The following is a 27226-nucleotide window of genomic DNA, read 5'->3' as shown; positions in this document are numbered from 1 at the left end:
GTTAATGGTAGACACGGGGGTCTTGCCCACTGTCCTCAGGGATCCCCAGCAGGAAGGACACTGGGCACACAGCAAGCATGAAGGACACCTTTATTGGTGGGAGCATTGAAGGATGGCAGCTGCTCTCCTTGCTCTCCTCCTTAATGAGTGCACCTTATCCCTCCACATGGGCACTGGGGTCAGGGGCTCCAGACTCAGACCCTCTGGCCCCGGGAAGGAGCAGGGCCTCCATGCACTGACTTCAGTGTCCCAGGAAGGATCCAGCACTGGGCTACATGTCCACCTCCCAAGCCGACAGCCCAGGCAACGGGGTGGGGGAGTGACTGGGGAGGAAGGTGGTAGCCTTGGAGGACCTGTGGCTCTCAAGGTAGCAACCTCAGTGGGCAGCACCCCAGCCTGTGTCTGCCCTGGGAGGATCAGCTAAGGCACGGTGGCTGGGCCGTGTCCCGCAGGTCAGAACTCCGCAGGGACCCAACCCTCTGAGGATATGTGGATGAGAGAACACGAAGCTACTTTTTCTGCCGGGCAGGCCGGGAACTGCTGCTGAAGTTGTTGGTGGCTCGGCTGGCCTGTTCAGAGGCAGCTCCAGAGTTCTTCTTGAGGGCTGGCTTGGGCTTCTCCCCTCTGTCTGGGGGAGAGGATCTGAGTGACCGGGATACTAGCAGGGCCTGCATGACTCTGACAGCCCCCACGGCCCCTAGGAGCCCCCAGAGCAGGGTGGGAGGCTCTATGGGAGACAGCTGGGTCCGCACCCACTGGAGGGCCTGAACCAGGGCGCTGCTGGGGTTGCGGGCCCGGGGTGGGCTCTTGTCCTGTGGGAAAAGAATTGAGGAAGACCTCGAGAATTGAGGTTACCTCTGCCACCTCCCTCAGCCTGGTGGACACCCTCCTACCTGAAGCCCAAACTGCCTGAGCAGTGTCTCCAGCGCTGGATCCCCCAGGGACACAGGTGGGAAGAACTCCTCCACCCACTGCCGACGCCACCACCTGCTGCAACAGGAGCATCTTCAGCACACGGCCGGAGCCCAGGTCCGGCTCCCGCCCTGGACCACAGCCTCACCTCTGCTCTCCAGGCTGTGAGAACCAGTACTTGTACCGCTGGGCTCGGATGTAGGTGGGTGGCTGCTTGTGAAAGGGGTACCTGGTGATGTTGTTCTGGATCAGGTGGATCACTGTGGTGGGAGAAGGCGCTCAGCACAAGGGCCAGCACCCCCTCCAGTGGCTCCCCTAGCCTGCCCCCTCACCTGGCTCCTTGCCCTGCAGCAGGCGGAGAACCAGGCTGGTGAACCAGGGGCTGTGTGTGTGTGGGCCCAGGGCTGCGAACCACATTTGCCAATCCAGGCGTGGCTGGTGGGGCACCACAACAGGGGGCGGCCGGCTCACATTCCCAGGCTTGTACATGAACTCGATCTCCTGCCAGGTGAGCCCATGGTCAGCTGAGCCAGTGAGACTGGGCCCCTAATTCCCCCAACCTGTGGGAAGCTCACCGTCCAGTGGTGTCCATTGTAACTGCCCTCCAGCACCACCTCAGGGCGCCCACCCAGGCCAGTCATCCGGCGGAAAAGGCCATATGAGTTGGCGAGCTGCAGGTGTCCCACAGCACCAGAGAGGCGGTGAGCTCCAGTCCAGAGGCGCCCATGGGTCTCAGGTTCCACGTAGGAGTAGGGCACCTGCAGAAAGGTGGGCAAAATGCTCAGGGCTACCCCCAGACCCCTCCAACCCCACTCCCCCATAATGCTACTCACCAGGCTGATCAAGAACAAGGCCACTGTGGCAGCACCCAAGATGGAAAGCTGGATAGCAGCACGGAGCTTTGGCAGCCACCCTCGCACCTGGGTCCACCTGAGGACAGGGAGCCCAAGTGTATTCAGGCCCGTCCAGGAAGCTCCCCAACTCCCCTACACTCAAGAACCTACCTCCAGAGGGCAGTCAGCAGCTCCCAGGTCAGGGAGGCCACCCCCAGCCACACAGTGGGCAGGGTCACTGTCTTCAGCCACTGGGAGAACTGGTGGAAGGTGAAAGCTACCAAAGAAGGGGAGTGTGAGGAAGGCTGGCCCACGCCCTGCCCCTGGCCCCCCATCCAGCACTCACTGGTTCTGGAGCGGATGGCGTGCTCCTGCCAGTCAACCTCTAGGCCAAAGTAGTGCACAGTGCCATAGGCCAGCAGTCCATAGACGGCCAGTTCCAGCAGCAAGGATAGTGTGGTAAGCAGGGCCTTGGGCCAGGCTGTGGGCAGGACAGTTACAGGTTGGCTGAGTGTCTCTAGGAGGGGATTAGGGTGGAGCTAAAGCAGGGGCACTGCATGGGATGCTGGAGGGAAAGACACACTCTGGGAGGACAGTGTGGGTGAGGATGGTGGGCTTCTGAACAGGCTGACACTCACAGGTGGGTGTCTTCTTATAGCGGCCAAGACCAGGCTCAGCATTCAGGTGCTGGTCATCCAGGAGGGCAGTGGTGAGCACCAGGGTCAGCAGGTTAAAGAAGTTGTAGTTGCCAGTGATGATGATGAGGACTTGTAACAGCACCTAAGAAGGGTCTGCACTCACAGCGGCCCCCTACCCGAAATCTCCAGACCAGCTGCCAGGCTGCCTGTCTCCCAGCACTGCCCTATCCCAAGAGGGACCCCTGATCAGTACTAAAGAAAGCCATGCTTTGTCTCTTACCCACCTGAGTGTAGAAGGCGGCCAAGCGCAGGCGGCGAATGGGAGCAAAGAACAGAGGGGGCACGGCGATCTCAATGAGGAACGTGGCTACCACGCTGAGCTTGTGCAGCCAGACGGGCAGGTGGTGGGCAAGCCAGGCAGCAGGTGTGGGCAGGCACTGTGTCTCATAGTGGTAGGTGAGGGCTACAGGGGACAAGTAGGTGGTCAGGGCTAGAAAGAACCCCAGACCACCCCAGGTTCAGGCCGGGACCCTCACCAGTAAGTCCCCACCACGTGGGGCAGCGGCTGGTCAGCTTGACCACACCCGAGGCAAACATGAGGCGAAACAGCAGCCAGCGCACGAGCCAGAAGGGAAGGCTTTCATGGGGCAAGGCCCCTGTCAGCCCACCCTGGGCCTGCTTACGGTTGGGGAACTGCCTCAGCGGGGCCACCAGCACAGCCAGGAAGCCTGTTTCCAGCAGCAGGGAGTCCCTACAGGGAGAGGAAATGGCACCAAGGGTCCCTCCCCTCAAGGGTCTTGGGGAAAGGCAATCAATTCCTACCCAGCCTCCAGCAGCCCTGCCCCAGAGTCACTCACCACTGGAAATAGAAGAACACCTGGCCCACCTGCAGGGAGAGGGCTGTCAGGGGGCAGATGTGTGTGTCCTCAAGGAGGTAGAGGGGGGGGGTGGGAAGGGGATGAAGAGATCAGGGTCCTACTTGCCTGGCAGGCTGACAGGTAAGCAGCCCAGAGCAGCAGATAGATGAGGGGGTGGCGCAGTGGACGCAGAAGCAGGGCACCCAGGGCCAGCACTGTGCCTAACAGGCTCAGCAGTTCTAGGCCCTGGGCTGTGTCCAGCCCCAGCCTTGGAGCCTCCCACAGCAGTGTTGGTGTCTCCCACAGTTGCTGCCAGTGTCCCTTGCCCTGTGGCCGAAGCATCCTCCGAGCAGGCAGAATGCCCTCAGGGCCATAGAGGCCTGTGGGAGGGCAGTTTCAGGGCTACTCAGGGGCTACTCACAGCGGCTCCTGCCAAATTTACCTGAGCCAGGGTCTGCAGGTATCCCCCATCCCACTGTAGGGTCTGCAGATACCCCCCAGGGTCTACAGATTTCCCCCTCCCTGTAGAAATGGCCTACAATCCCTCAAGACACCCCCCCCCCAGGACAGAACCTGTTGATACCCACCCTGGGTCCAGGAGGACTGCCCGACTCCCAGGGTCAGCATCTTCTGCCCCACCAGGTCTGGGAGGAAATCTGTTTCCCACCCTCCCTGGGGTTCTACCCCCACCCAGGTGAGAACTCGAACTCTGCGGGAAACGAGCCATCGCACATCTTCCTACCGCCACGTCCCCGCGGCTCGCGGGACACGAACCGCGGTCACGCACCGCGACATCAAGGCCTGGACTCACTCTCGCCCCAGACCGCACGAATGCGGAGTGGCGGGGTATGTGACCACACGGGGACCCGCGCACAGGGTGGGGGGTGTTGTCCTATCCACGGCGCCCTCACCCGGGATCTGCGTGTAGAGGGAAGCGAAGGCGAACATAAAGACGCCGGCCACACCCTGGAGGAAGAGCTGCCGCGGGAGCCGGGAGCCCGCCATGTCCGCTACGCGACCGGCTGGAGAGCTGCCCGCGGTTCCTACGACCCCGCCCCAGGCCCCGCCCCACCCATGACCCCGCCCCAAGACCCCGCCCCAAGACCCCGCCCCAGGCCCAACCCCATTCTTGTAGCCCCGCCCCGCGGCCCCGCCCCGCCCCACTAGTCAGCTTCGGCTTCGTGTCCGGCTCCCGGCAGCTGCAAGCCCCGCCCCGAATGGTTCCCAGAGCGCCCCGCCCCTTTTCCAGGGCCCTTAGACTTGGGGTTGGTTCAGAAGTCAGGGACCTGTGCACGTCATAGGTACGCGCGAGGCACTGAGCTTACGTACTTCCTGGGCGGGAACAGCAAAATGGCGCCAGAACCAGTGGCGGGCTGAGGCCGAGAGCGCTGCCTGAAGCCAGCCCTGCGCTCCCCGGCCGCCCGGCCCCTCCCGGACATGGAGGACGTGGAGGCGCGCTTCGCCCACCTCTTGCAGCCCATCCGCGACCTCACCAAGAACTGGGAGGTGGACGTGGCGGCCCAGCTGGGCGAGTATCTAGAGGAGGTGAGGCGGCGAGGTGGGCGCGGGCGCGGCGCGCGGGGCCTGCGGCGGCCCGGCTGCCTCTAAGGCTGCGGCCGTCCGGCTCTGCCGCTCGTCCTCGGCCCCCTTCTTTGCCCCAGCTCCAGCTCTTCTTGACACCATCCCCTACGGGGGAAGCCTGGAGCTGACGTTGCCGTGAGATGGGCTGGTGACCAGCATTTGTCTCCACCGCAGCGTACCGACTAGGAAGCACCGTCGTCTTCGTTCAGCTACCGTGTGCATGTGTGTGTTGAGGGATCTGGATCGCTATGTAGGAGGGCTTCCCCCCTTTTTTTTGAGGTACTGGGGATCGAACCGAGGGCCTCACACATGCTAGGCAAGCACCTCTGCCACTGAGCTACGTGCTGTGAGAGGGATTTCTTGTTTTGGACGTTCAAACCTGTTGCAAGCTAGCATGCTGTTCGATATTTGACAACTGTGTCTAAACCTCTCTTAAGAGCTGTCGTCTAGTGTTGCACTTTTCTTTTACTCCGCGTCCACTACAGTGCTACTTACAAATTTCTTGTCTTCATCAGTAGTGACCTCCATCCTACTAATCTAAAGGATATTAGATGTGTCAGTTTATTCAGCTCGCCAGCATTTGTTGGGTTGACCACTCCTTCCTTCTTGAAATAGTGGTGCCATGATTTTCTTCCTATTTCTCTGCCTATTTTTTTGTCTTCTATCCTAAGTTTTGAGCTCCTCAGGGTGGAGCCCTCTTTCCCTTAAACAGTCTCTCTACTGTTATCTGTGATGTTTTTTTTTTCCGTATAGGTGACTTATGAGGACATCTCCCAGATTTATGGCTTGGTCCCAGATCTTTTATTTATTTATTTTTTTGGTGATGGGGGATTGAACCCAGGGTTGCTTAACCACTGAGCCACATCCCCAGCCCTTTTTGTGTGTTTTATTTTGAGACAGGGTCTCACTAAGTCCTTAGGGCCATGCTAAGTTGCTAAGGCTGGCCTTGAACTTGCAATTGTCTTGCCTCAGCCTACCCAGTTGCTGGGATTACAGGTGTAGGCCACCATTCCTGGCCAACACACACACACACAATCAATCTCTCTCTCTCTCTCTCTCTCTTTGTATCTAGCTGCTCTCTTGACACCCACTAGGATGTGAGCATCTCAGTTTTAACTTATTTAAAGTGGAGTGCTTCATTTTTTCATTATCTCCATGTTTGGCCCCATCCAGTCCATGCTCCACCCAGAAGCAGGTGTGACTCAAAAATTAAAATCATGCCAAAGCACTGCTCAGCCTAAAACCCTTCAGTGGCTTTCCATTGCACTTAGAGTAAATCCAGATTTCCTCTTCTGAGTCTGGCTGTGCTCACTGTTCTAGCCTCATCTCAAGCTGTTCTCTGCCTTGTTCAGTTGAACCAAGTCAGCCTGTTTCTCCATGCTCATTCTTGGCTGGGGTCCGTATACTTTGTTTGCACTGGAGAATATTCTTTTATGATAAAGTCCTTTTCATCTTTTATATTTTAGCTTAAATATCAGCTGGTCTCTGTATACGTGACTAAAATAGTTCCAACTCTTGTCATAGTACTTGTGTACTTTGGAATGTTTATCACATTTCCTACTTATCTACTTGTTTTGGCCTCTCTCAGCCTAGTGTTAAATTCTGCAAGGGCAGGGATTATATATATACTCTCTTCTGCTTAATAGAGTGCTTGGCATATAGTAGGTGTGGAATAAATGTTTACTAAGTGAACCTGTGATCTGATGATTGATCATCTCTGCTTCAATGCAGTCTGCTAAGAAAATTCAGAGAACTGTGCCTGGTGGATTTAGGTTTCCACATCAAGCAGGGTCCTTGGGGATACTTGATAAGAATATTTCCTGGCTTGTTCACCTTTCCTCCTGCTTCATGACTGCTCTGCCAGACCCTCTCTGTCCTGGAGGGCCTGATTTCCTGACCTCTGGTTTCCTCGGAGTGCTGCTTTTGTTTTCCATACAATTATCAGATTTTTTTTCCTAACACGTTATGATGTTATATTCTCTTATCTACTTATGTATTTATTGTTGCTGAGTGCCCATTGTGTGACAAGAACCAAAACTCTGCAAAAATAATGGTGAGCAAAGCAAACAATCTGTGCTTTGGTAGGCCTTGTACTTTGACAGATGGCTGGGACCTAAGGCAGTAGCAACACAGAGTCATAAATATCAGACACTTGGTGCATACTTGGGTCAAGCACTGTTGTTGTTTCACACAGATAAATTCACATAATCCTTACAAAAACTACTCATGCAGGCACTAGAGAGAGAAGTTGTGTGCCCAAAGTCACAGGTGATAGTGGACAGAGCACATTCACTTCCCACTGCAACCTAGGTAGTCTGCAAAGTGATGCCAGGTTTGAAAGAAGGGTTTAGGGTTATGGAAAGGGTGTGATGGAGACCTAACTGTGTTTGGGTTAAAGGAGTTGCTTCCTCATGGTGAGCTGAAGAATGTTCCATGCAGAAGGACACAGTGTTTGAAAGTTGAGGTGGGAAGATGGTTGGCTCAGTGGAGGTCCTGAAAGTGGGCCCATGTGCTGTTGTGGGCCAGCAGGGAAGAACCAGGGCCTGGAGAGGGAAATGGCAAGCATGAGCCTGCCTTAGGGGCTCTGGTTAGGATTGGGGGCTTTTTTGTAAGAGTAGCACAAAGCCATTAGGGTTGTGTGGTGGAGTGATGAGAGTAAATGCAGGGATGTGAGAGGTGGGAGGAGTCCTGTCAGTGCAGAGGTTGAAGCTGGGCCTGGGCAACAGCTGATTGGAGGGCAGCCTGGATTTGGCAGGGACGTGGGCAGGGGAAGAAAGCTGCTGAGACTCTGAGTTTCTGGGTGGTGAGTTGGGTGTAGCCTAGAATTCAATGTGGGCATGTTTATTGTGAATCTGGTTAAAACATCTGAATGATTGAAGAAAGCAATTGGATATAAGGGTTTAGGTGAGAAATCCAACCTGGAGTCACGAGAAGATTGTTGGAGTGTGATATCCCTGTAGCAAGTGAGCTGGCTGGGCTGGGGGGTCTTCAAAGGGAAGGGCCCTAGCTTGGGCCCCCTGTACATCCTTTCTTCATGGCAGGGCACTCTGCAGCTCTCACACTTCTGTAGACTGGTGCTCCTGCACCCCACCCCCCAAATTTATTTTATCCTAGGAATTAGCTCCCCTTGGTGACGCCCTTGCAGATCATTCCCCTTCCTTGTGCAGCACAGTGCCCAGCATCTTAGCTCTCTTGCCAGCGCAGCCTACACTTTGGCCATGTTTGTGTGATGTGCATTTTTCTGAACAGTTGTATCCTATCTCTGCTGACTGCCTTTTCATGGGCAGGGGATTGCTCTTTCTGAAGTCCTATGCTTTCACCTGCCTGGTGAGTTTCTATCCGTTTTTTCAGGCTTAGCTCTGATATTACCACTTCTTTAGTTCATCAGATATTTACTTGGCACCAGCATTGGGCACTAAATGGAAGGCTGAAATTACCTGATGCTGTCCACAGTTCACTAAGGAAGAAGAGACTTGAAAGTAGTGCAAAAAGATAACACTGACAGGGCCAGCCATGGTGACTCCTACCTGCACTCCCATCTGCTCAGGAGCTGAGGCAGGAGGATTGCAAGTTCAAGGCCAGCCTGGGCAACTTAGTGATTGTCTCAAAATAAAAAATAAAATGGGCTCAGTGGTAGAATGCATCTGGGTTCAATCCCCAGTACCACACACCAACAAATCACTGATGATGGGTGGCAAGAGGCCCCTGCAGGGGAGTTTACACTGGGACATTTAGAGCCAGGCATTCCTGGCAGAAGAAAAGCAAAATCAGAAGGCAGGAATAGGAAGGGGCTTTGAGTGTTGGTGGGAGCAGCGTTGTAGAGGAGCCTGCTTCGTGGGGAAGATCCTGAGTTAAATGTGGAAATGAAATGTGGGGGACACTAAGGTGCAGCTCAGTGGTAGAGTCTGGCATGTGTGAGGCCCTGGTCCAATCTCTAATACCTCAAAAAAAATTCGTGGGGAAGATCCTGAGTTAAATGTGGAGATGAAATGTGGGGGGCACTGAGGTGCAGCTCAGTGGTAGAGTCTGGCATGTGTGAGGCCCTGGTCCAATCTCTAATACCTCAAAAAAAATTCGTGGGGAAGATCCTGAGTTAAATGTGGAGATGAAATGTGGGGGGCACTGAGGTGCAGCTCAGTGGTAGAGTCTGGCATGTGTGAGGCCCTGGTCCAATCTCTAATGAGGCCAAGTTCTTGGAGAAAGCTGGTCTAGAGATGGGCGGGGAACTGTTGACATATGGATGGTAGCCATGTGTCAGCATGAGTAGCCGTATGGTAGCATGGGGTGGACAAACAGGTGCATTGGCAGGTATACCATGGGAGGAGAGGGCTGAGGATGGAGCCCCTTGGACTGTGGTGTTTAGAGGGATGCAGGAGCCGAGGCTCAGGGGACTCAGGGAGTTGCAAAAGAAAGAGAATGCCTCACTGGACCTATTTGTCAAGGTCTCTGCTCAGAGGATGGAGACCCTAACATTTGTTTCTGTTGCGTTCACCCTGAGGTTCTTTTCCTTCCCTCAGGGTAAGGAGTCTTCCTGCTGAGGTCCATCTGAGTTGACCCTGATGCTCGTGGGCATGTTGTCTGAGGGAACTGCTGTGGTCAGGGCGGTCTCTGGGAGCCTCCCTCTCCCAAAACACCAGGTCTTAGAGGATGCAGGAAATAGGGAATCACAAGACATGTCTCTCCTCTCTGGGAACACCCAGAGACAGCTGACGGGATCAGAGCAGAGCTGGAGCTGTTGGGCTGTGGCCGGTGGTGGGTAGGGCTTCCCTGGGCAGAATGGGCACAGACTGGGCCCTGGCTTCCTTGGCACTGGTGTTGTTTCTTGCAGCTGGACCAGATCTGTATTTCTTTTGACGAAGGCAAAACCACAATGAACTTCATCGAGGCTGCACTGCTGATCCAGGGCTCAGCCTGTGTCTACAGTAAGAAGGTGGGCCCTGCGGGGTTCTTTGGTGGCAAGTGTCCTGTGGTCAGTTTTCTGGCTGGGGCAGGGAACAGTGCTCATCCTGTCTGTAACCTGCCCTGATAGCACCATAGGCCTTACCCCTGACTCATTCACATATTTTAATACCAAAGGATGATCTTGGGTTTAAAATGGTACATTGGACCTGAGGGTGTAGCTCAGGGTAGAGTGCTTGCTAAACATGCATGAAGCCCTGGGTTCAGTCTCTAGCAAAAAATAAACAAACTGTCACTGCCAGAAAGAGAGGGTTGTGTGCGCTGTGGGTTCTGTCATCCCTTGTGCACACTTGCAGCAGCACAGAGGTGGCGAGGGTACGCATGCACTCTGCTTCCCCTGCCTCTCACCTGAAAGTGCTTCATCATCAGCATTTCGAAAAACTCCAGCCCTCACCCTAGTGGTAAGAGCATTCTGTGGAGGAGACAGACAAGAAGCTAGGGGAATGATCTGTCAGGTGGCCCACTGTGGCTTGATTTCTGATGGGCTGTCAGGGGCCCACAGGCTTCTAGGATGGAGGAGCTGGCAGGAGCCTGTGGGCAAAAGAGTAGCAGGTGCCTGTGCGAGGGGCCTGATTTGTGGGGCCTGCCAACCAGGGCTGTGTGGGGCACCCCTCGGGATGTGGTTGTGCCACTCATTGAGGCCATGCTTGTTGCTTGATGGAAAACAGAGACAGGAGAGAAGCATGCAGCCTTGGCTGTTGGGGTGATGCTGGTAAGACGACTAGTTTGACTTGAGAATTATTTTTGGTGGCAAAATTGGCAGGACTCATGCTGGAGGCTTGGAGATGATGGCCAGGCCTTGGAGTGGGAGGGCCGTGGGTTGTTGTGGGTGGTGCCTCCTTAACTTGTCCTTACTGCTGGCCTCTGGCTGCCAGGTGGAGTACCTCTACTCGCTGGTCTACCAGGCTCTCGATTTCATCTCTGGCAAGAGGTGAGTGGTAGAGGTGGAGCCGGGAGGCAGTGGCCAGCACTTCCACACTGCGGGTGCAGCTCAAGGCCCTGCAGCCCCCAGGACACCCATGAGGTGCTCTTCTCTCCCAGGCGAGCCAAGCAGCTGTCCTCAGCGCAGGAAGATGGGGCCAATGGGACCACCAGCTTGGAGGCCCCCCAGGAGGCAGAGAATGAGGTGAGTGGGATTGGTGACCCCTGCCCTGTGGCGTCTGAGCTGCACTCTATGCACTCTTGCTGTCTCCACAGTTCCTATCGCTGGACGACTTCCCTGACTCCCGTGCTAATGTAGATCTGAAGAATGACCAGGTGCCCAGTGTGAGTGCCTTGCTCTCTGGGTGGGGGTTTATCTGGATGCTCTGTGTGGGTCCTTGCCTAAGAGCTCAAGGCATTCAGGGCCCACACCTGATGCTGGCCTTCATGCAGGAGCTACTTATTGTCCCTCTCTTGCCCATGGCCCTGGTGGCCCCTGATGAAATGGAGAAGAACAGCAGCCCTCTGTACAGGTATGGGCCTGAGCCCAGCTTGGGGAGGGGGAGAGGCCTACCCAAGAAGGGCCTCTTCAGTGGGTGTACTTTTGCCAACACAGCCACCAGGGTGAGGTCCTGGCCAGCCGGAAGGATTTCAGGATGAACACGTGCACCCCGCACCCCAGAGGGGCCTTCATGCTAGAGCCAATGGGCATGTGCCCCATAGAGCCTGTGGGCACGTGCACCATACCAAGAAACCAGAAGGGTAAGGGCTTGGGTGTGGGGTACTTGGTAGGAGGGAAGGAGTAGAGGGTCTTTCAGGGACTCCTGTTGGTTCCCCTGTGCCCACCAGTTCTGTTCTTGGGAGCTGCCTCCTCCCAGGCTCCTGCTCCACTGGGTGGCTTGGCTGAAGTTCATCCATTTCTCCCACCTTCACTGTGCCTCAGTGGCCAGCCAGTGAGGGACCAGCTAGTTTCAGTCCTGGGATATGACACCCACTCCTCTCCCCAGTCTGAGGTCTGGGGCCTGCTGGGCTCTGCCTGCTGCTGCCCCTGTAGAGGGGCTCATTGGGCATCAGGTAGGGACCTTATGAGGTGGAACATAGGGGGTGCTGACCTTTGTCTAACCCCTGCCTCCCAGATGCCAGGAGGACCGAGGAGCAGCCAATGGACGTCTCTGGGTGCCGGAATCCTGTCACTGTGCTTGACTTCTCCCAGCAGCCAGGTGAGAGTAGATCTCCTTGGTGGACTGGCAGGGCTGAGGAAGGGACCAAGGAGGCAGGGATGTGGACAGGACCCCAAATGGGCTGCTCTCAGCTTCCCCAGCTTGCCGTGCCTGTCCCTGGCTCAGCAGCTTGTGAGGGGTGAGGTGTAGGGGGAGCAGGCACAGCCTTGGAGAGCTCGAGAGCCCCCAGCCTCATGGAGCCTCAGCAACTGCCCTTGGACTGCCTTCCTGGCCTTCACTGGACAGACATAGGTGGCAGCACATAAAGAGGAAGGTTTGCCAAGAAGATGAACTGATGGGTGTGGTGGCCATGCCTGTAATCCCAGCTACTCAGGGGAGTGAGGCAGGAGGGTTTTAAGTTCAAAACCAGCCTGACCCTGGGTTTAATCTCCAGAACCACAAAAAAGAAAAGAGCCAAACAGACACTAGTGTGACAGAGTGTAAGGCCTGCCCGATCCTCCATGTGCAGGGAGTGACGCTGAGCAGAGGGAGTGTCCTGTTAGGTTTACCTGGGCTTCCACCAAGGGTAGCCCTGTCTGCTCTCTGGGCTCCAGGATCCCCTGGGGCTGACAGATTTCTTGCTGCCTGCCCAGGCACCGCTCCAGAAGGCCTAGCGCCCAGCAGTGGAGGTGAGGAGGAGGAGGAGGAGGTGGCGGAGGTGGCGGAAGCGGCGGCGGTGGTGGTTGACGCAGTAGAACTCCCAGAGGCCAGAGCCCCCAAGGCCACGGTGGAGCCTGAGGAGCCCAGGAGCCCCCACCAGGTAGGGCCCCTGGGGCAGTGACCCTCACACAGGGAGCACAGCACAATGTGGTGGTTCCCATATTGGTCTTTTGGTCTTTCCCTGCTGTCTGCTTTGCATACATCTGGCCAGTTGGGGGCTCTGCCTAGGAGCTTTCCTGTCTTAGACTCACCCTGCAGCCAGCCTTTTCATGGCAGCTTCTGTGTCCTTCTCCTTGAGTGGAGCAGCTGCTGCTCCTCGGGGTGGGCTGCTAGTCAGTGGCCTGGACCCCATGGAGCTCACAGTACCTTATGTCAGGCTGGCCAGAGGGAATGGTTCCAGAGGCCTCTGCTGCCTCCCTCAATTCCCGTGGCGTGAATCTGTCCCCTTCTAAAGAAGGATTTCTTTTCTTTTTATCTCTAAATTAAAACAACAACAACAAAAAACCCAAAAAACAGTGTGCTGTGTGGCTCCAGGAAAGCACTTGCTTAGCATCCCTGGGGCCCTGGGTTTAGTCCCCAGCATCACAAATCAGTCCAGCAGTCAAAAGCTCAAACCAGGGGCTGGGATTGTGGCTCAGTGGCAGAGCGCTTTCCTCGCACGGATGAGGCACTGGGTTCAATCTTCAGCACCACATAAAAATAACTGAATAAAATAAAGCTTCTGTCCATCTACAACTAAAAAAATAATAATAATAAGCTTAAACCAACCCGACATAGATGGGAGGGAATGTTAACATGGATGTTTGTCATATTCCATATTTAGTTTTATATTTTGAAAAAAGAAAAGTTCTTCTGTGATGGCTAGTTGGGATGTTCTGGAGTTTTTCTTAGGGTTGTTTTTAGTCCTTGAACAATGGGACCCGAAGAGGGTCCCTGCAGAGTTCTTGTCATGGACCCCAGGGCAGAGCTGCTGGGGCATCCAGCATCTTGTATGGACAGGTGCAGGTCAGGGCACCTGTGCTCCTTCTTTGCAGAGTGCTGTCCTGACCAGGAGGTACATGTTGCGGGAGCGAGCCCCGGACCCCATGTCCCGGCTAAAGGTGAGGGGCAGGGAGTGAGCTCAGGACTCCCTGTCACACCTCTGCTCCCGTGGCCCTTCAATTCCCTCCCTTCCTGGCTTTCCTCTTGAGGAATTGGCTTGCCTCCAGAAATTGACATCCCCCCTCCCGCAGGCTGGACCCCCTTCCCCTGCCTCAGGTGTCATACTGACCCTGGGTTGAGCGGGCAGCCTCTCCCTGGGCTGTCATGCACTTGGTGTTGGGCTTGGGAAGAAGGGTGTGCAGCCCTAACCGCCCCCAGCATCTACTTGTGCTCTGTGCTCAGGAGACCCCAGACCCTTGGCAGAGCCTAGACCCCTTTGACTCCTTGGACTCCAAGCCCTTTAAGAAAGGTAACTGGGTGGGGGACACCTCCACTCAGGCTCTTTTTCCCCAGCATGCTGGGGTCTGGGGTAGTAGGGTGGGGGTGGGCTTTGGACCCCAGTCCCATGTCTGCTCTTGAGACAGCCCCAGCCTGACCCCAGGCAGGCCGTACTCTGTGCCCCCTTGTGTGGAAGAGGCTCCAGGACAGAAGCGCAAGAGGAAAGCCACTGCCAAGCTACAGGACTTCCACCAGTGGTACCTGGCCACCTGTGAGTACATGGTGGGCTGGGTGGGACACCTTGCCCCTGGGTGCTGGGGCCAGGTCAGGGCTGCTGGAGAAAGGAGGACCAGCAATCTTTTCCTAATGCTGTTGGCAGTCCCTAGCTGATGGGGAGGTCCAGGCCTTGGCCTGGTTCTTGCTGACCAAGTTTCCTCACAGATGCTGACCACGCTGACAGCAGGAGGCCCCGGAGAAAAGGCCCAACTTTTGCAGGTGAGGCAAGGCCCCATGTGCAACCTTACTTTGCCTTCTACCTGACCAGGGTCACCCAAGACCCTGGGTGGTCTGGAATGAGCCTGGACAGGACAGGGGAGCCCCTCACAAAGCTTTTGTCTGCAGACATGGAGGTTCTGTACTGGAAGCATGTGAAGGAGCAGCTGGAGACCCTCCGGACATTGCAGAGGCGGGAGGCGAGTACTTGTGTGGCTGAGGGGGCCCTTGATGGAAGAGGACAGTGCCCTCACAGATGCTCTCTCTGAACAGATAACTGAGCGGTGGCTGCCTAGGGCTGAAGAGGGCCTGTGGCCTGCAGAGGATGACCGCCTGGAGGAGTCCTTGGAAGACCTGGGGGCAACAGGTGGGTGCTTGCTGGCTCTGGGGTGGGGCTCATCAGTAGAACCAGCTGACTTCCTGCCTGTGGTTGTCTCTCCTGTGTCCCAGCAGACGACTTTCTGGAACCTGAAGAGTATGTGGAGCCCGAGGAGGCAAAGCCTGGGGAGGCTGCTGACCTGGGTATGTCTGAGGGAATGGGAGCTGTTGGAGGGGAGGGCATGGCAGCACCACAGCTGCAGCAACTCACAGACGGCCCTTCTCAGAGGCAGAGGCCATGCCAGAGTCCCTGAGCTACGAGGAGCTGGTTCGAAGGAATGTGGTAGGCTTGGGTCAGAGGCAGGGAGTCGGGTGAGGAAGCCTCAGGTCCCTGCACACAAGATGGAAGTCCCTACGGTCCCCCCAGGAGCTCTTCATCGCCAACTCCCAGAAGTTTGTCCAGGAGACAGAGCTGAGCCAGCGCATCAGGGACTGGGAAGACACCATCCAACCCCTGCTCCTGGAGCAGGTGAGGCAGTTCTTGAGGACTGGAGCTTCCTGCCTGAGCTCTGCCCACGCTTTGTCCTTCTCTGTCACCAACACGCCCCTCCCCCATGCAGGAGCAGCACGTGCCCTTTGATATCCACACGTACGGGGACCAGGTGATCTCACGATTCCCCCAGCTCAACGAGTGGTGTCCCTTTGCAGAGCTGGTGGCAGGCCAACCTGCCTTTGAGGTGTGTCGCTCCATGCTGGCCTCCCTGCAGCTGGTGAGTGCCTCGGGTCTCATGGGTGGGGAAGATGGTCCCCAAACCTTGCTGATGGCTTGCCCCTGCAGGCCAATGACTACACAGTGGAGATCAGCCAACAGCCAGGGCTGGAAGCAGCTGTGGACACCATGTCTCTGAGACTGCTTACTCACCAGCGAGCCCACAAGCGCTTCCAGACCTACACAGCTCCCTCCATGGCCCAGCCCTAAGCAGAAGCTGTGATGGGAGGGTGGGCCAATTCTCCCTGTGTGCTGAGAGCTTGCTTCTGCCTCCTGGCTGGCCCAGCCTAATAAAAGTTGTGTTGCCATCTCACCTACCCTTAAAACAAAACCCACTGAAATTATCTAGTCTGTAGAGCTGCCTGGCTTCTGTACTCCTGGCTTCCTGTGGACTGCTGGCACAGATCACACACACACAACTTAGAAGTGTGGTTTAATGATGGGCCCAGGCTGCAGTGGTTCAGAGGACACTGCGGAAGGCAGCCATGTGCTGCTGCACACTGTCTGCAATCTGCTCAGCGGACCTGCCCCTACCATAGTAGTCTGTGAAGAGGCCATCGGGGTTTAGCAAGTAGATAGCAATGGAGTGGTCAACAATGTAGTCCTGGTCCTCATCCTTGGGGCCAGCACTGTAGTACACACGGTAGCTGCGGCTAGCCTGGGCCACCTGCTCAACAGAACCCGTTAGACCTAGCAGTCTTGGGTGGAAGTCTCGCACATATCGGGCCATAGCTGCCACATCATCCCGCTCAGGGTCCACAGTAATGAAGATGGGCTGCACAGGGGGCAGTCCAGGCTTGGCTTCCAGCTGTTGTACCACCTGTACCAGCTTCTCCAGCTCATCTGGGCAGATGTCTGGGCAGTGTGTGAAGCCAAAGTACATCAGTACCCACTGGCCCCGGAAGTCGGCCTTGCAGCGAGTCAGGCCTTGGTGGTCCAATAGGCTGAAGTCGCCCTGACCCACAGCAGCCTGGCGCAGGGCTTCTGTCCGCTGTTGCTGCCGCCGCTGTTCCTTCTCAGCCCTGGCAGCCAGCCAGGCCCCACCCAGCCCAGCCCCAAATAGGGCAGTGATGAGCAGCCTGGTTCGAAGCCTAGGGCCTTGAGGTGGGCCCTGCCACGAGAAGTGCCGCCGGGGCCTCATGTGCAGGGCTTCATTTCCAGGGGTCATAGGCAGTACTGGTGGCCTAAGCTGACAAAGCCAAAGCCAAGCCTTGGCCTTGGGCCCCCGAGCCAGCAACAGCATGGACCTGATCCTCCTGAAAGAAAGCAAAGATGTCAGGCCCCAGAAAGAGGGTACCAAAAGGTGCCTGGGGCCCCATCCCTGGAGACCTGCCTCCTACTCTGGCTTGCCAGCCTCCTGCACCTGCTCACTGAAGCTCCAAACTTGTCCACCTTTGAAACTTCAAGCTCCAGCTTAAGTGGCACCAAACATATGGCCAGTTTCACAACAGTCCCTCCTGTCCCTTCAGCCTAGTAGCCTGGATCTTGTTACCTCACCCTGCCCTGTACCTGCACCTGCAAAGCCCAGCCCAGCCCAGCATTCACTTCTGTGAGCCTCTTGTCCTGCTTAACAAGGGCACTGCAAGCAAATATATCTGCAATAAATCTACTTCTTGATGGAAGTAGCCCTCTCCAGCCGGTCACTTCAAGGGCTACTTCAACGGTGGCTCTCCGGTCTCCTCCCAGGCTCAGCAGAAAACCTGCACTGCTGGACTTAACCTCAGCTGGCAGACGACGTATGCGCTCTTCTGGAGGTCCCACACGCACCTCCCTGCTACCCCTATAGTCCTTGCCTGGCGAAGGTTGGGCCCCCACACCCAAACGGGTGGCTACAGGGATAGAGCACGGAGCTTGCCCTCCAGGAAATCCCCAAGGACATGAGACGGTGCCTGGGGCCACCTCAGTCCTAGTGTCCCCAGGTTCGGCCCCTCGGGAAGGCGGCCGAGAAGCCCTGGAAAAACAGCGCCGGTACAGCCGGGACCCCCACTACTCCGATGCCCGCACCGCGCCCTGGGCACCAACCCCGGAAGCAGCGCCGTCCCGGCTCGCCACCACGGCGCGTGCTTCGAGGTCACGTGCGGCCCGCCCCGCCCCGACACTGCACGTACTTGGCTCGGAGGCCGTCGGGCTTCAAGGCTGCGCGGCGGTGGGCGGCAGGATCAGCTCCGCAAAGGGCGAGGGGGCCGTGAAGGGCGCGCGATCTGACAGCACAAGCGCTGCCTGCAGTGCTCGGCGCTGCGAATCGCTCAGCGCAGGGCCGTCCAGATGCACGCGGAGCCAGGGCGTCCCTGCCAGGCGAGGACGGTCAGGACTTCCGGGGCGGGAGGACGCACCGGAAGGGGCGGGGAAGACGACGTGGCCTGGAGTCCCGGGTGGTACTCACCTCGGCTCAGGCTTTGACCCACGTCCACCAACAGCTCGGCGCCCACGCCCAGGCGGATTGGCTCCCCTGCACGGCTGCGTCCTGCCCCGAGCTCGTGCAGCACGAGCGCTAGTGGCAGCGCTTGGACGCTCTCCACGGTGCCTGCGGGAAGAGAGTGAAAGCGTCTGGCAGCCTCAGGAGGGACCCGGGTTGGGAGCGAGTTGGGGGTCCGAGTCCCTGGCGCTCACCGTCCGCAGGCGCGTGTAACTCCTCTTGCTCCCGGGCATGGGGCAGCAACTGACGACGCTGCGCCGGGGTCCCGGAGCACAGTGATCGGGCCAGGTTCGAGTCCACGCCCTGTGCTACAAGCATCTGCTCGAAGCGCCGCCGCGCGGAGCCGTCGTCCAGTGCCGTAGCGATCCGGGCGGTGCCCTGGGCCGAGCTACCCGCATGTCCACTGAGCCATAACAGGACACCCCCTGCCAGTCGGTAGGGCGAGTTTTAGGTGCCGTAGGGCCTGGGCGTCCGATAGGGCGGCTCTGCAGTCCCCAACCTCAACTGCTTCCCTTACCGAGTCTAGTGACCAGGTCCCGCAGGTCCGGTGGCCCCGTGCCATCCAGGCAGAGCAGCGCTTCCTCCACTTCCAGGGTATGGCCCACGTTGCGACCCAGAGGGTTATCCATGGCTGTCAGGGCTGCTGCCACCCGAAGCCCCAGATCCGCCCCCACGCCAACCTGCAGAGCCTTGGCTCAGTGTGGACTCTACTTGGCACCCCGTGGGGCCTCCACCCCAATCTTGCATCATCAAATTCCAGCTCCGGAAGTACCCTGGGTGGCCAGACCCTCAGAACGAGGTCGGAGAGGGCTTGGGGTGGGGACCAGAAGTACTTTGCCAATCCGCAGCTGTGGGTGTCAGAGCATCTTGAGTCTGGCGTGGGGTGGAGGGGCAACCTGGAGATTTTCTAAAGGCGTAAGACTAAGCCTCGGTCAGTGAAGGCTAGTGGCGGGTGAAGGAGGGAGGGGTGGACTGCTGAGTGGGCAGAGGCGAGTGAGGGTGTAAGGAGTTGGGGCCCACGGGGGCAGGGGCTTCTTTGGGTTTACACTGGCCCAGCATGTGCAGGGGCTCACCAGTGCTCTTGCCAATTCCCGAGCTTTCTCCTGGTCTGGGAAGACTGCAGCGCCACCAAACTTAACGTCTATCACCAGGGCAGAGAGCCCTTCCACCACCTTTTTACTGAGGATGGAGGCTGTTGGGGGAGGCAGAGATATCACTCCAGGTGACGCTGACTCTAGGGTGAGGAGGGGCTGGCCCCTAGGATGGGGTGGCAATGCCTAGTGCGTTAAGCATCAGGTCACCCTCATGAATCTGTAGTCAGGTATTCTCACTAAGGTCCTCCTAATAAGAGGACCTTGACTGTGAGGTCAGAGATAGGGGTCATAATCCCGATAGGCAGATGAGTCAGGTCACCTGTGATGAGTGGCAGGCTATCCACAGTGGCTGTCACATCTCGTACAGCATACAGGATTCCATCTGCAGGAACCAGCTCCTTGCTTTGACCCACAATACAGCAGCCCACTTGCTCCAACAGCACTTGCATCTAGTCAAGACACACCCCCCCCCAGTGGCCTCTGATGAAGGATCCTACTGGCCCTGTTCAGTGACAGTGACCTATGGATGACTCTAGATTCTCAGCAGTGGCTCTGCTCTGTGACCTGACAAAGATGATCAGTGTATAGCTGTAAATTAGTAGTCCATCAGTGATTTTTTTTTTTTTTGAAACCAAGGCACTGGACCACTGAGCCACATCCCCAGCCTTTTGTATTTTATTTAGCGACAGGGTCTCAGTGAGTTGCTAGTGCCTCACTCTTGCTGAGGCTGGCTTTGAACTAGCCATCCTCCTATCTCTCCCCAGCCGCATGTGCCACCATGCTGGCCCCAACAGTGGTTTTGACCAAGTCCGCAGTGATGATCCTGGTCAAAGTTCCCTCCACCCTGACCTATGCCCAATGACTATCAGTGACCTTTGAATACTCAGTATTCCCATTAATGACTCTGATAAATAACCCTTCCATGATTATGGCTAAGATCTCCATCAATCCAGATAAAAAGTCAGTGGCCTGCCTGTACCTGTTGTGGGCTCTGGATGACATTGAACCCAGGAATAGACTCCAGCTTGTCCAGGGTGCCCCCTGTGTGCCCCAGGCCACGTCCACTGATCATTGGCACCTGGCAGGCAAGGATGTTGGCTGAGTTCACCTGCACGGTCCCCCTCACCACTCACTCAAAAGTGTTTCCTCACCTTCCCTAGATAGACTTTAGCTGGAGTTAACCCAGCTGAAAATGGGAAATAACTGTCCTGGCCAGGAGGGGGAGTACAGATGTCAGTGAGGGAGAAGGTGGTAACCATCCCTGGAGATGAGTCTGGGCACAGAGAGAAAGTAGTACCTAGCTCTTTCTTTCAGGACCCTCTCCCTACAGGGAAGCAGGGGCTGTTTTCTGTTGCTGTGGCTTAAGGCGGACCCCAGTTCCATACTGAGGGCTGGCAGGGACAAGCCTGGGTTCTGTCTTCAGACCAGAGTTGAGGTTGGGAAGTGAGGGTGGCCCCATTGCTGAGTGAGTCAAGGTTTTGGAGAGGAAGTAGTCTCTAACCTTGCAGCCACACACGGCCAGGGCAGGTGCCAGGATCAGGCTGACCTTGTCTCCCACTCCCCCTGTGGAATGTTTGTCTACAAGCTGCTGGTGCCAGGCCTCTGGCCACTGCAGCTGTTCCCCAGACCTGGCCATTGCCTGGGTCAACGCAGAGGTCTCCTCCAGATCCATGCCTTGCAGCCGGATGGCCATCAGCATGGCCCCTGGATGTGAACACAAGAGGGGATGTCCCCACAGAATCGTATTTTGGGGTCAGTGATGGGGTGCTGCGGCATCCCTAGGGACAGGTGGTCTATGGGGTTGTGGGGGGCAGAGTTTAAGTGGGAATTGGGGTGTTTGGCTCTCCCGACATACCAATCTGTGTCCCCTGTGCACTCCCCTCCACCACAGCACTGATGAAGCCCTTGATGTCCTCCTCACTTAAGCGGCCTCCATCTCGCTTCCTGCGGATCAGCACTGGGAGCTGCTTGGCCCCAGGCATTGAGTCAGGAGGTCCCCCCCGTCCTCCCAGCAAACCATCACCTGGTGCGATTGGGGTTGGTGGGGCTGGAGTTCCTGGGGCTGCCATTGCTCTGGGCCTGCGGGGAAGCCAGACACTTATATCGCCCAGGCCAACGCCCTCCCTCCCCACCCCTCCATCCATGTCCCTGCGACCCCCTGCCCTCGACCCGACTCGGCTCCTGTATGTCTCTGGTGTCCACCCTTGGGTTCCATGACTGTGTCGCTCCTTCGATGTCTGGCTTCCACTTTCCGCTCTCACAACGTGACCCTGGCCCATACCTATTCCGTACTGCGGCCCTCGCCCGTCCTGTTCCGGAGTCTGGTCGGGTTCCACCCCTCGTCACCCTTGGCCACCGGGTCGAGACTGCAGGTGCCGTGCACACCTAGCCACTGGCCACCAGCAGGGGCAGGTCGGCAATCACCCAGAACGGCCCAAGGACCGCAGGCACAGCTGGTAGGATCTGGCCAGTAGCCTTGCTCGCAGCCTGCGGCCAGTCCGCGAATTGCCTGACAAATGCCGGGCTTCTAGGAGCCTCGGGAGTGGGCCCCGCCCGGTTTCTGTCGGGCTCCGCCCAGTTCCCGGCACTGTGCGGCGGGCACACCCCTCTCCAGCTCTCCAACAGACTTCGACGCTCCCGCCCTGACCCCGCCCGTGCACAAAGAGAGAGGCGGACAGGTGGCTGATTCCGGAAGCTTTAAGCGCTCTGCGGTGGGCCTGTGCCCCCACCCCGCCCGCGGGTCAGTCGTCCACGTTGGTCACCATTGGGGCCAGGTAGTCCGAATGCCTGATCCCGAAGGTCCAGCCGCGAGGCTTCCGGTGCTGCGGGCCAGAAGACGTCGCTGACCTCGCGGAGCCGGGGGCGTACGGCTTCGCGCGGGGAGCCTTGTTCTCTCTGAACCCTGACCCATACCCTCGACTGGGGATCCTCATCCCTTGCCTCTGACCCTTGACCCTGAACTCCAGACCACCTGGTCCACGTTGTAGGCTGCGGGTCCGGGCTTCAGGGTGCTGTCTTGGGGGAACGAAGTCCGTGCCAGCATCGTGAACTGGGGGGCCCGGGTCTTGTAGACCCCGGGGTTCACCACGTGGTAGGCGCAGGGGCCCGGCGTCTGTGGGAGGCAAAGTGAACGCTGGGTTCCCCGCGCACCTCTGACCCTCTGGACCTCTCGCTGCGCTGGGCCGGCGGCCCTCCTCGCACCTTGCTGAGGTCTTCAAAGCAGCTGCCCACTCTGGTGCGGCCGTAGATGGAGTAAGTTGGGGCCGAGACTTTGCCGATGACGCGCGGGCCCAAGAGTGAGGGCACCGTGTAGGCGCCGGGACCTGAAGGAGCCGCCAGGGGTCGGTCACTGCGGTCTGCGCGCGTGCGGGCGGTCCCGGGGCGGGGCGGGGCCGTTCAGGTCTCACCTGGACTCTGCGGCTCCGCGTGGACCCCCCAGTTTCGGGAAGCAATGGTATGTCGAGGCGCACTGGGGTACGTCGCATTCCCGGCTCGTTCTGGGAAATACCTCCCTGGGGGACAGACCAAGGTGTGGGCCAGAACTGGGTAGGGGTCTGATGGAGCCGGGTTAGGGTCTTGGAATTGGGGAATCGGAACCACAATTTGTCACAGCCTTGTGGGGCTTGGGGTTCTGGATTTTGAGATCCGGAGTATACGATGTTAGGGTTTAGAGGGGGTCTCGGGGTTCAGGTGGGGAGGTTCCCAGGTGCGCCTCCCCGGAGGCGTTGGGGAGACCAGGGTCCCAGGGGTCCTGACCCGGTCCGGGAGTGCGGAAGGGCGCAGAGTGCCGCAGGCGGCCACAGATGGAGTAGGCGGGGGCGCTGTCCGGGCCGCGCACGGTCATGCGGGAGGGCACCAGGTGGCTGGGCCCGGGGCCGCAGGTTGACTGCTGCGTGGGGAAGCGCGCACCGAAGGTGTAGGCGGGGGCGCGGGGCCGCGAGGGGTCGTGCAGGATGTAGCCTGCGGAACGTCCCAGCATCAACCGGGCCGCCCCCCGCCCTCTCCCAGCACGGCCCACCATCCCCTGCACCGACTCTGCCCCGGTGCTCCGGGTGGGTACTACCACCGCAGCCCAGACGCAAACCCGCCCGGACGCCCCTCGCCCTCCCCGGCGCCGGCCCCTGCTACCGGTGTTCGGCGGCAGCTTGTATTTGGGCCCGGGTCCTCTATAGAGCGCCGCGATGGGGCCTCGGGGCCGGTGTGGCCGCCAAGGGCCCACCCAGCAGTCCGAGCCCATGACGCGAGCGGGGGCGCCTACAGCCGGCAGCACCTGTGGACAGACGGTGGCGGCCGCGGCCCCTCCACCTCGAATTCGTGGGGAACCCGCGACCCGGCCCCGCGGCGGAGCAGCCCAGGGGGCGGGGCCCACCCCGTATCCCGGGCGCCCGGAAAACAAACAGTGGTGTCCCGGCCCCGTGGCGGGGCCTGGGGCCGCGAGCCGCCTTCAGGGCCATCTCCGGCCGCCGACCCGCAGACGGGTTTCTGTAGGGGGATGCGCGCGCAGGCCCGGCTCAGACCCCGACCTCGGGAAGGGACTTCCCAATTCTTGGGCGGGCGGGGGCGGAAGATTTTAGGGCTTTGGGAAGGTTCTGGGGAGAGGAACCAGTTCTAGGAGCGAAGGCCTCGAGATGCACTGACCTGCTGTGCTGGCTCCCGGCTTGGGAAGGCAAAGCGAGAGAGCTGGACACCCTAACTCCCACCCCCGCCCAACTGCCAGGCCCCATTGTGTCCCCACCTTGCTTCCTGGCAACCAGACTGCTACCCCCTCCGCCCCCAGCACCCTGCTCCACCCGGCCCTGGCAGGACTCCTCAGGCCTCTGCTGGGGTCTGCGGCGCTGGCGGGTGGGGGTGGGGGTCCTTGACTCAGCCCAGAAGCTGGCCTCACCCTTTTCCAAGTTTTAGTCCGCCATTCCAGAATGAGGCAAATTTGCAGACCAAAAGCAGGTGTGGGAGCGCTGGGGTTGTGGCTCAGTGGTACAGCGCTCGCTTCTCGCGGGTGGAGGCCCTGGGTTCCATCCTCAGGACCACATAGAAATAAGTAAATAAAATAAAGATCTCAACTACAACTAAAAATATACTAAGAAAAAAAGCAAGTGTGTGAATAAAGAAAGAATTCACATAGGAAGCTCAGTTTATGTGTAGAGAACTTTGCCCCTATTTAAGTCTGTGGAATAATCATGCATTGGACCTGAAAATAATCGTACAAATTGAATGAAAGTACAATAGGACACATGACTTGATCACAATCCAATCCAATTCTCTCTCAGCAAACAATCAAATGTAAAAAAATATATGAAAAAGGTGGAGGGACACAAGTGTAAGCAATTGAAATTAATAGGTCCCCATTTTAAAACCTCTGGATCAAAAAGATACTAGGTCAGAAGTAACAAAGTATATGCCTGTAATCCCAGCGACTCAGGAGGCTGAGCCCGGGCCTGGCAAGTTCCAGGCCAGCCTCACCAATCAGGTGAGACTCTATTGTAAAATTTTAAAGAAGGGCTGGGGATGTAGCTCAGTGTTAAAGCACCCCTGGGTTAAATTAACAAACTATATAAATAACCCTGACTTTCTTCATACCCTATTCCTCTTGGATACAGCTAAAGCTGCATTTACTTTTATTTTATTTATTTATTTTTATGTGGTGATCCTTATGGCTGAGGATCAAACCCAGTGCTTCATATGTGCTAGGGAAGTGCTCTACCACTGAGCCATAACCCTAGCCCATAGCTAAAGCTATATTTAGAGGAAAAATTATAGTTTTCAAATAACCTCATCATTAATGAAAAATTTAAAGAAATTTTGAACTTATTTTACAAACAAAAAAGAGGAGTTAACTAAAGGAGTGAAACAGGAATGAACACAATATAGTAGAAAGGATCAATAAACAGAATAGATATTTGTGAAAAGAAGACGGGTAAGTCGATAGACACGACGGTGAGCCTGGGACTAGCTCTTGATGGCCCCTCCCAGGACAGGGCAAAGCCATGGGTGCCTCCATATATTTTGGAAGGAGGTTTCTTTAGTTGTGCATCTGGATTAAGGTAAATTCTGTCTGGCCACTGATCCCAGTGCCCCAGTTAACATAGGGTTGACTTGTAGAGGAGGACCAACTGGGGTCAAAAACTTCACTACTGGACATGAAGGAGGGCTTGAGCCAGTTGTAGGAGAGAGCATAATGTGGTCCTTCGTCTTCAGGGCAAATATCAGACAGTGATGAGCTTGGAGACGGTACTGTTTCCTCTGTGGTTTTCTGCTGAGAGACATATCTCTCTCTCTCTCTCTCTCTCTCTCTCTCTCTGCCCTCTGTTTTCTGCTTGAGCCTCACTTTCCTTCCACTTACAATAAAGTTGTCTTGCATGACTTCTGGTGTCTGACTAAAGTTTTTTTCATCTGACACAAGAACTCAGGTTTGGAGCTTCAGCTGCTCACGTTCCTGTGACAAAAGGGAGAAAGTAAAAGCATACAGAATTAAGAAGAAAACAAGATTCCAACATAGAAAAGAGTGAAATAATTTGATTTTTCATAGAGCAACTCTGTGACAATGAGTTTAAAAACCTAGAAGAAATGGTGATTTTTCAAAAATAAAAATTACATAATGAACCTAGGAAGTGAACAATTTAACAGACAATGTTCTCTGTGTATCAATTAGAAATTACACGTGGCAATGAGTAACCACCTCCCTGTAAATAAAAAAAGAAAAATTCCCAATCGATGGGTCAAATTCCTGTGAGCGTTTCCCCCATTAAGGTGAAAGAAGTCCAGGCGTCGTGAAGGCCCCGTGAAGTCTGTAGGGGCCAGGTTCTGTGTCTCCATTCTCAGTCCTCAGGTTGGAAGGTGTATGCTCTACCTCCAGCCTAGGAGAGGACCAGAGAAGGACAAAGGTGCAGGTCTAGCTGAGGGTGGCCCCTTCTGGGGGACTTTGCAGGAAACTGTTGATTTTACACTTCTTTGCCTAGAACTATGTCATAGACTTTTTTTTTTTTTTTTTGAGAGAGAATTTTTAATATTTATTTTTTAGTTCTCGGCAGACACAACATCTTTGTGGTATGTGGTGCTGAGGATCGTACCCGGGCCGCACGCATGCCAGGCGAGCGCGCTACCGCTTGAGCCACATCCCCAGCCCTGTCATAGACTTTTCATATGCTGTAAACTGGGAAATATTGTTTAGTTACGATCATTGCTTACTCAGCAAAATTGGGGGCCAGAAAGGGGGATTAAAATTTTGCTATTAAAAAGTCTCGGGCTGGGATGTGGCTCAAGGGCTGGGGATGTGGCTTATACAAACAAAGATGTTGTGTCTGCTGAAAACTAAAAAATAAATGTTAAAAATTCTCTCTCTCTCTTTAAAAAAAAATAAAGTAGAAATCATACATAAAAAAAAAAAAAATCTCCCAGTGGGGGACTGGGGATGTGGCTCAAGCGGTAACGTGCTCACCTGGCATGGGTGCACTGGGTTTGATCCTCAGCACCACATAAAATAAAATAAAGATGTGTGTCCACCGAAAACTGAAAAATAAATATTAAAAAATTCTCTCTCTCTCTCTCTCTCTCTCTCTCTCAAAAAAAAAAAAAAAAAAAATCTCCCGGGGGCTGGAGGTGTATCTCACTGGTAGAGTGTGTACTTAGAGTGCTCAAGGGTCTGGGTTCAATCCCTAGCACTAAAACCAAAGCAAAGTCGACAAAACCTCACCAGGCCCAAGAGCTCTGCATGTGATTCCTAACCTGCTCTTAGGACAGACAACTTCCCACTAGAAATGAAGCTGTGAAAATGGTGAGGCCTCAGGGTGCTGGGTGCTGGGCCTGCGGAGGACCCCTCCCCAGGAGGCCCAGGGTCTTCTCTCTGACTCTACCTTTAGCCCTTTCTAATAAATCAGTGAATAAAGTGTTTCCTGTGTCCCGTGAGCCATTCTAGCAAATGACTGAATCCAAGGAGAGTCTTCCATGGAGACCTCAATTCGGAGATGGCCCACCAAGAGTCCTGAAGGCCTGGGTTTGTGCCTTGCCTTTGAAGTGGGGCCTCTTGTGGGACAGAGCCCTTAGCTTGTGGTGTCTACAGTGTAGAGTCCAGGCAGGTGGTGCCAGAACTGGATCCTTGCATCCCCAGCTGGTGTGTGCGGAATTAGAAAACACTAATGTT

The 27226-nt window shown here is 56.3% G+C and overlaps 5 protein-coding genes across 13 annotated transcripts; 1 reads left to right on the top strand and 4 right to left on the bottom strand.

Annotated features, from left to right (window-relative positions):
• Window positions 1–73: 73 nt before the first annotated feature.
• Window positions 74–4302, bottom strand: Lmf2 (lipase maturation factor 2). Of its 2 annotated transcripts, none has more exons than XM_005335028.4 (14): window positions 4152–4302; window positions 3367–3620; window positions 3241–3269; window positions 2920–3134; window positions 2668–2846; window positions 2384–2525; window positions 2092–2226; window positions 1917–2022; window positions 1746–1842; window positions 1488–1670; window positions 1245–1413; window positions 1061–1172; window positions 894–990; window positions 74–812 (listed from the first exon to the last, which is right to left on the bottom strand). In XM_005335028.4, the coding sequence occupies exons 1-14, from the start codon at window positions 4243–4245 to the stop codon at window positions 510–512; spliced, it is 2115 nt and encodes a 704-aa protein (XP_005335085.2). In that variant the 5' UTR covers window positions 4246–4302; the 3' UTR covers window positions 74–509. The 2 variants fall into 2 exon arrangements, with proteins under 2 accessions (XP_005335085.2, XP_077908451.1); XM_078052325.1 differs by having other exon boundaries at window positions 894–987.
• Window positions 4303–4551: 249 nt separating this feature from the next.
• On the top strand, window positions 4552–15910 carry Ncaph2 (non-SMC condensin II complex subunit H2). 6 transcript variants are annotated; one of them, XM_078052486.1, is made up of 20 exons: window positions 4552–4785; window positions 9650–9751; window positions 10656–10711; window positions 10822–10906; window positions 10978–11046; window positions 11155–11234; window positions 11318–11463; window positions 11838–11921; window positions 12515–12681; window positions 13616–13681; window positions 13965–14031; window positions 14164–14271; window positions 14442–14495; window positions 14622–14692; window positions 14766–14859; window positions 14946–15014; window positions 15098–15153; window positions 15238–15339; window positions 15431–15580; window positions 15649–15910. In XM_078052486.1, the coding sequence occupies exons 1-20, from the start codon at window positions 4678–4680 to the stop codon at window positions 15787–15789; spliced, it is 1875 nt and encodes a 624-aa protein (XP_077908612.1). In that variant the 5' UTR covers window positions 4552–4677; the 3' UTR covers window positions 15790–15910. The 6 variants fall into 6 exon arrangements, with proteins under 6 accessions (XP_077908612.1, XP_077908611.1, XP_077908609.1 ...); XM_078052485.1 differs by having other exon boundaries at window positions 14943–15014; XM_078052483.1 differs by having other exon boundaries at window positions 14143–14271.
• Window positions 15911–15995: 85 nt separating this feature from the next.
• Sco2 (synthesis of cytochrome C oxidase 2) lies at window positions 15996–17595 on the bottom strand. Its single transcript, XM_040276237.2, has 2 exons — window positions 17373–17595; window positions 15996–16835 (listed from the first exon to the last, which is right to left on the bottom strand). Exons 1-2 carry the CDS (start codon window positions 17456–17458, stop codon window positions 16040–16042), a joined length of 882 nt encoding a protein of 293 aa, XP_040132171.2. The 5' UTR covers window positions 17459–17595; the 3' UTR covers window positions 15996–16039.
• Window positions 16734–21680, bottom strand: Tymp (thymidine phosphorylase). Its single transcript, XM_040276230.2, has 11 exons — window positions 21371–21680; window positions 20945–21168; window positions 20591–20793; window positions 20069–20167; window positions 19409–19538; window positions 19069–19187; window positions 18513–18675; window positions 18190–18420; window positions 17963–18103; window positions 17688–17867; window positions 16734–16835 (listed from the first exon to the last, which is right to left on the bottom strand). Exons 2-10 carry the CDS (start codon window positions 21156–21158, stop codon window positions 17710–17712), a joined length of 1458 nt encoding a protein of 485 aa, XP_040132164.2. The 5' UTR covers window positions 21159–21168; window positions 21371–21680; the 3' UTR covers window positions 16734–16835; window positions 17688–17709.
• A 92-nt stretch (window positions 21681–21772) lies between these two features.
• Window positions 21773–23768, bottom strand: Cimap1b (ciliary microtubule associated protein 1B). 3 transcript variants are annotated; one of them, XM_078052490.1, is made up of 6 exons: window positions 23168–23768; window positions 22846–23113; window positions 22497–22601; window positions 22291–22412; window positions 22061–22201; window positions 21773–21911 (listed from the first exon to the last, which is right to left on the bottom strand). In XM_078052490.1, the coding sequence occupies exons 1-6, from the start codon at window positions 23324–23326 to the stop codon at window positions 21831–21833; spliced, it is 876 nt and encodes a 291-aa protein (XP_077908616.1). In that variant the 5' UTR covers window positions 23327–23768; the 3' UTR covers window positions 21773–21830. The 3 variants fall into 3 exon arrangements, with proteins under 3 accessions (XP_077908616.1, XP_077908617.1, XP_005335048.1); XM_078052491.1 differs by having other exon boundaries at window positions 22037–22201; window positions 22846–23049; window positions 23218–23767; XM_005334991.3 differs by having other exon boundaries at window positions 22846–23049; window positions 23218–23765.
• Between the last annotated feature and the right edge of the window lie 3458 nt (window positions 23769–27226).

The sequence above is a fragment of the Ictidomys tridecemlineatus genome, chromosome 6 (assembly GCF_052094955.1).
Source record: "Ictidomys tridecemlineatus isolate mIctTri1 chromosome 6, mIctTri1.hap1, whole genome shotgun sequence".
Classification (NCBI taxonomy): Eukaryota; Metazoa; Chordata; class Mammalia; order Rodentia; family Sciuridae; genus Ictidomys; species Ictidomys tridecemlineatus.
This window is presented reverse-complemented; position numbering and strand designations above follow the sequence as displayed.

What these genes read in the sequence shown, in the direction of transcription:
- Sco2 (XM_040276237.2), bottom strand. Translation starts at nt 17,458, where the DNA reads ATGTCCTTGGGGATTTCCTGGAGGGCAAGCTCCGTGCTCTATCCCTGT. An exon ending in GGGGGCCCAACCTTCGCCAG is followed by an intron (nt 16,836 to 17,372) that starts GCAAGGACTATA and finishes GCTTTCTTTCAG; the next exon opens with GAGGATCAGGTCCATGCTGT.
- Cimap1b (XM_078052490.1), bottom strand. Translation starts at nt 23,326, where the DNA reads ATGGGCTCGGACTGCTGGGTGGGCCCTTGGCGGCCACACCGGCCCCGA. An exon ending in CTTCCGCACTCCCGGACCGG is followed by an intron (nt 22,602 to 22,845) that starts GTCAGGACCCCT and finishes TCTGTCCCCCAG; the next exon opens with GGAGGTATTTCCCAGAACGA. An exon ending in CGCGGAGCCGCAGAGTCCAG is followed by an intron (nt 22,413 to 22,496) that starts GTGAGACCTGAA and finishes CGGCTCCTTCAG; the next exon opens with GTCCCGGCGCCTACACGGTG.
- Tymp (XM_040276230.2), bottom strand. Translation starts at nt 21,158, where the DNA reads ATGGCAGCCCCAGGAACTCCAGCCCCACCAACCCCAATCGCACCAGGT. An exon ending in TGCACAGGGGACACAGATTG is followed by an intron (nt 20,794 to 20,944) that starts GTATGTCGGGAG and finishes GTTCACATCCAG; the next exon opens with GGGCCATGCTGATGGCCATC. An exon ending in TGGCCGTGTGTGGCTGCAAG is followed by an intron (nt 20,168 to 20,590) that starts GTTAGAGACTAC and finishes CTTGCCTGCCAG; the next exon opens with GTGCCAATGATCAGTGGACG.
- Ncaph2 (XM_078052482.1), top strand. Translation starts at nt 4,678, where the DNA reads ATGGAGGACGTGGAGGCGCGCTTCGCCCACCTCTTGCAGCCCATCCGC. An exon ending in CCCAGGAGGCAGAGAATGAG is followed by an intron (nt 10,907 to 10,977) that starts GTGAGTGGGATT and finishes CTGTCTCCACAG; the next exon opens with TTCCTATCGCTGGACGACTT. An exon ending in AACAGCAGCCCTCTGTACAG is followed by an intron (nt 11,235 to 11,317) that starts GTATGGGCCTGA and finishes TTGCCAACACAG; the next exon opens with CCACCAGGGTGAGGTCCTGG.
- Lmf2 (XM_005335028.4), bottom strand. Translation starts at nt 4,245, where the DNA reads ATGGCGGGCTCCCGGCTCCCGCGGCAGCTCTTCCTCCAGGGTGTGGCC. An exon ending in CGCCATCCGCTCCAGAACCA is followed by an intron (nt 2,023 to 2,091) that starts GTGAGTGCTGGA and finishes CTTCTTTGGTAG; the next exon opens with CTTTCACCTTCCACCAGTTC. An exon ending in ACAATGGACACCACTGGACG is followed by an intron (nt 1,414 to 1,487) that starts GTGAGCTTCCCA and finishes CTCACCTGGCAG; the next exon opens with GAGATCGAGTTCATGTACAA.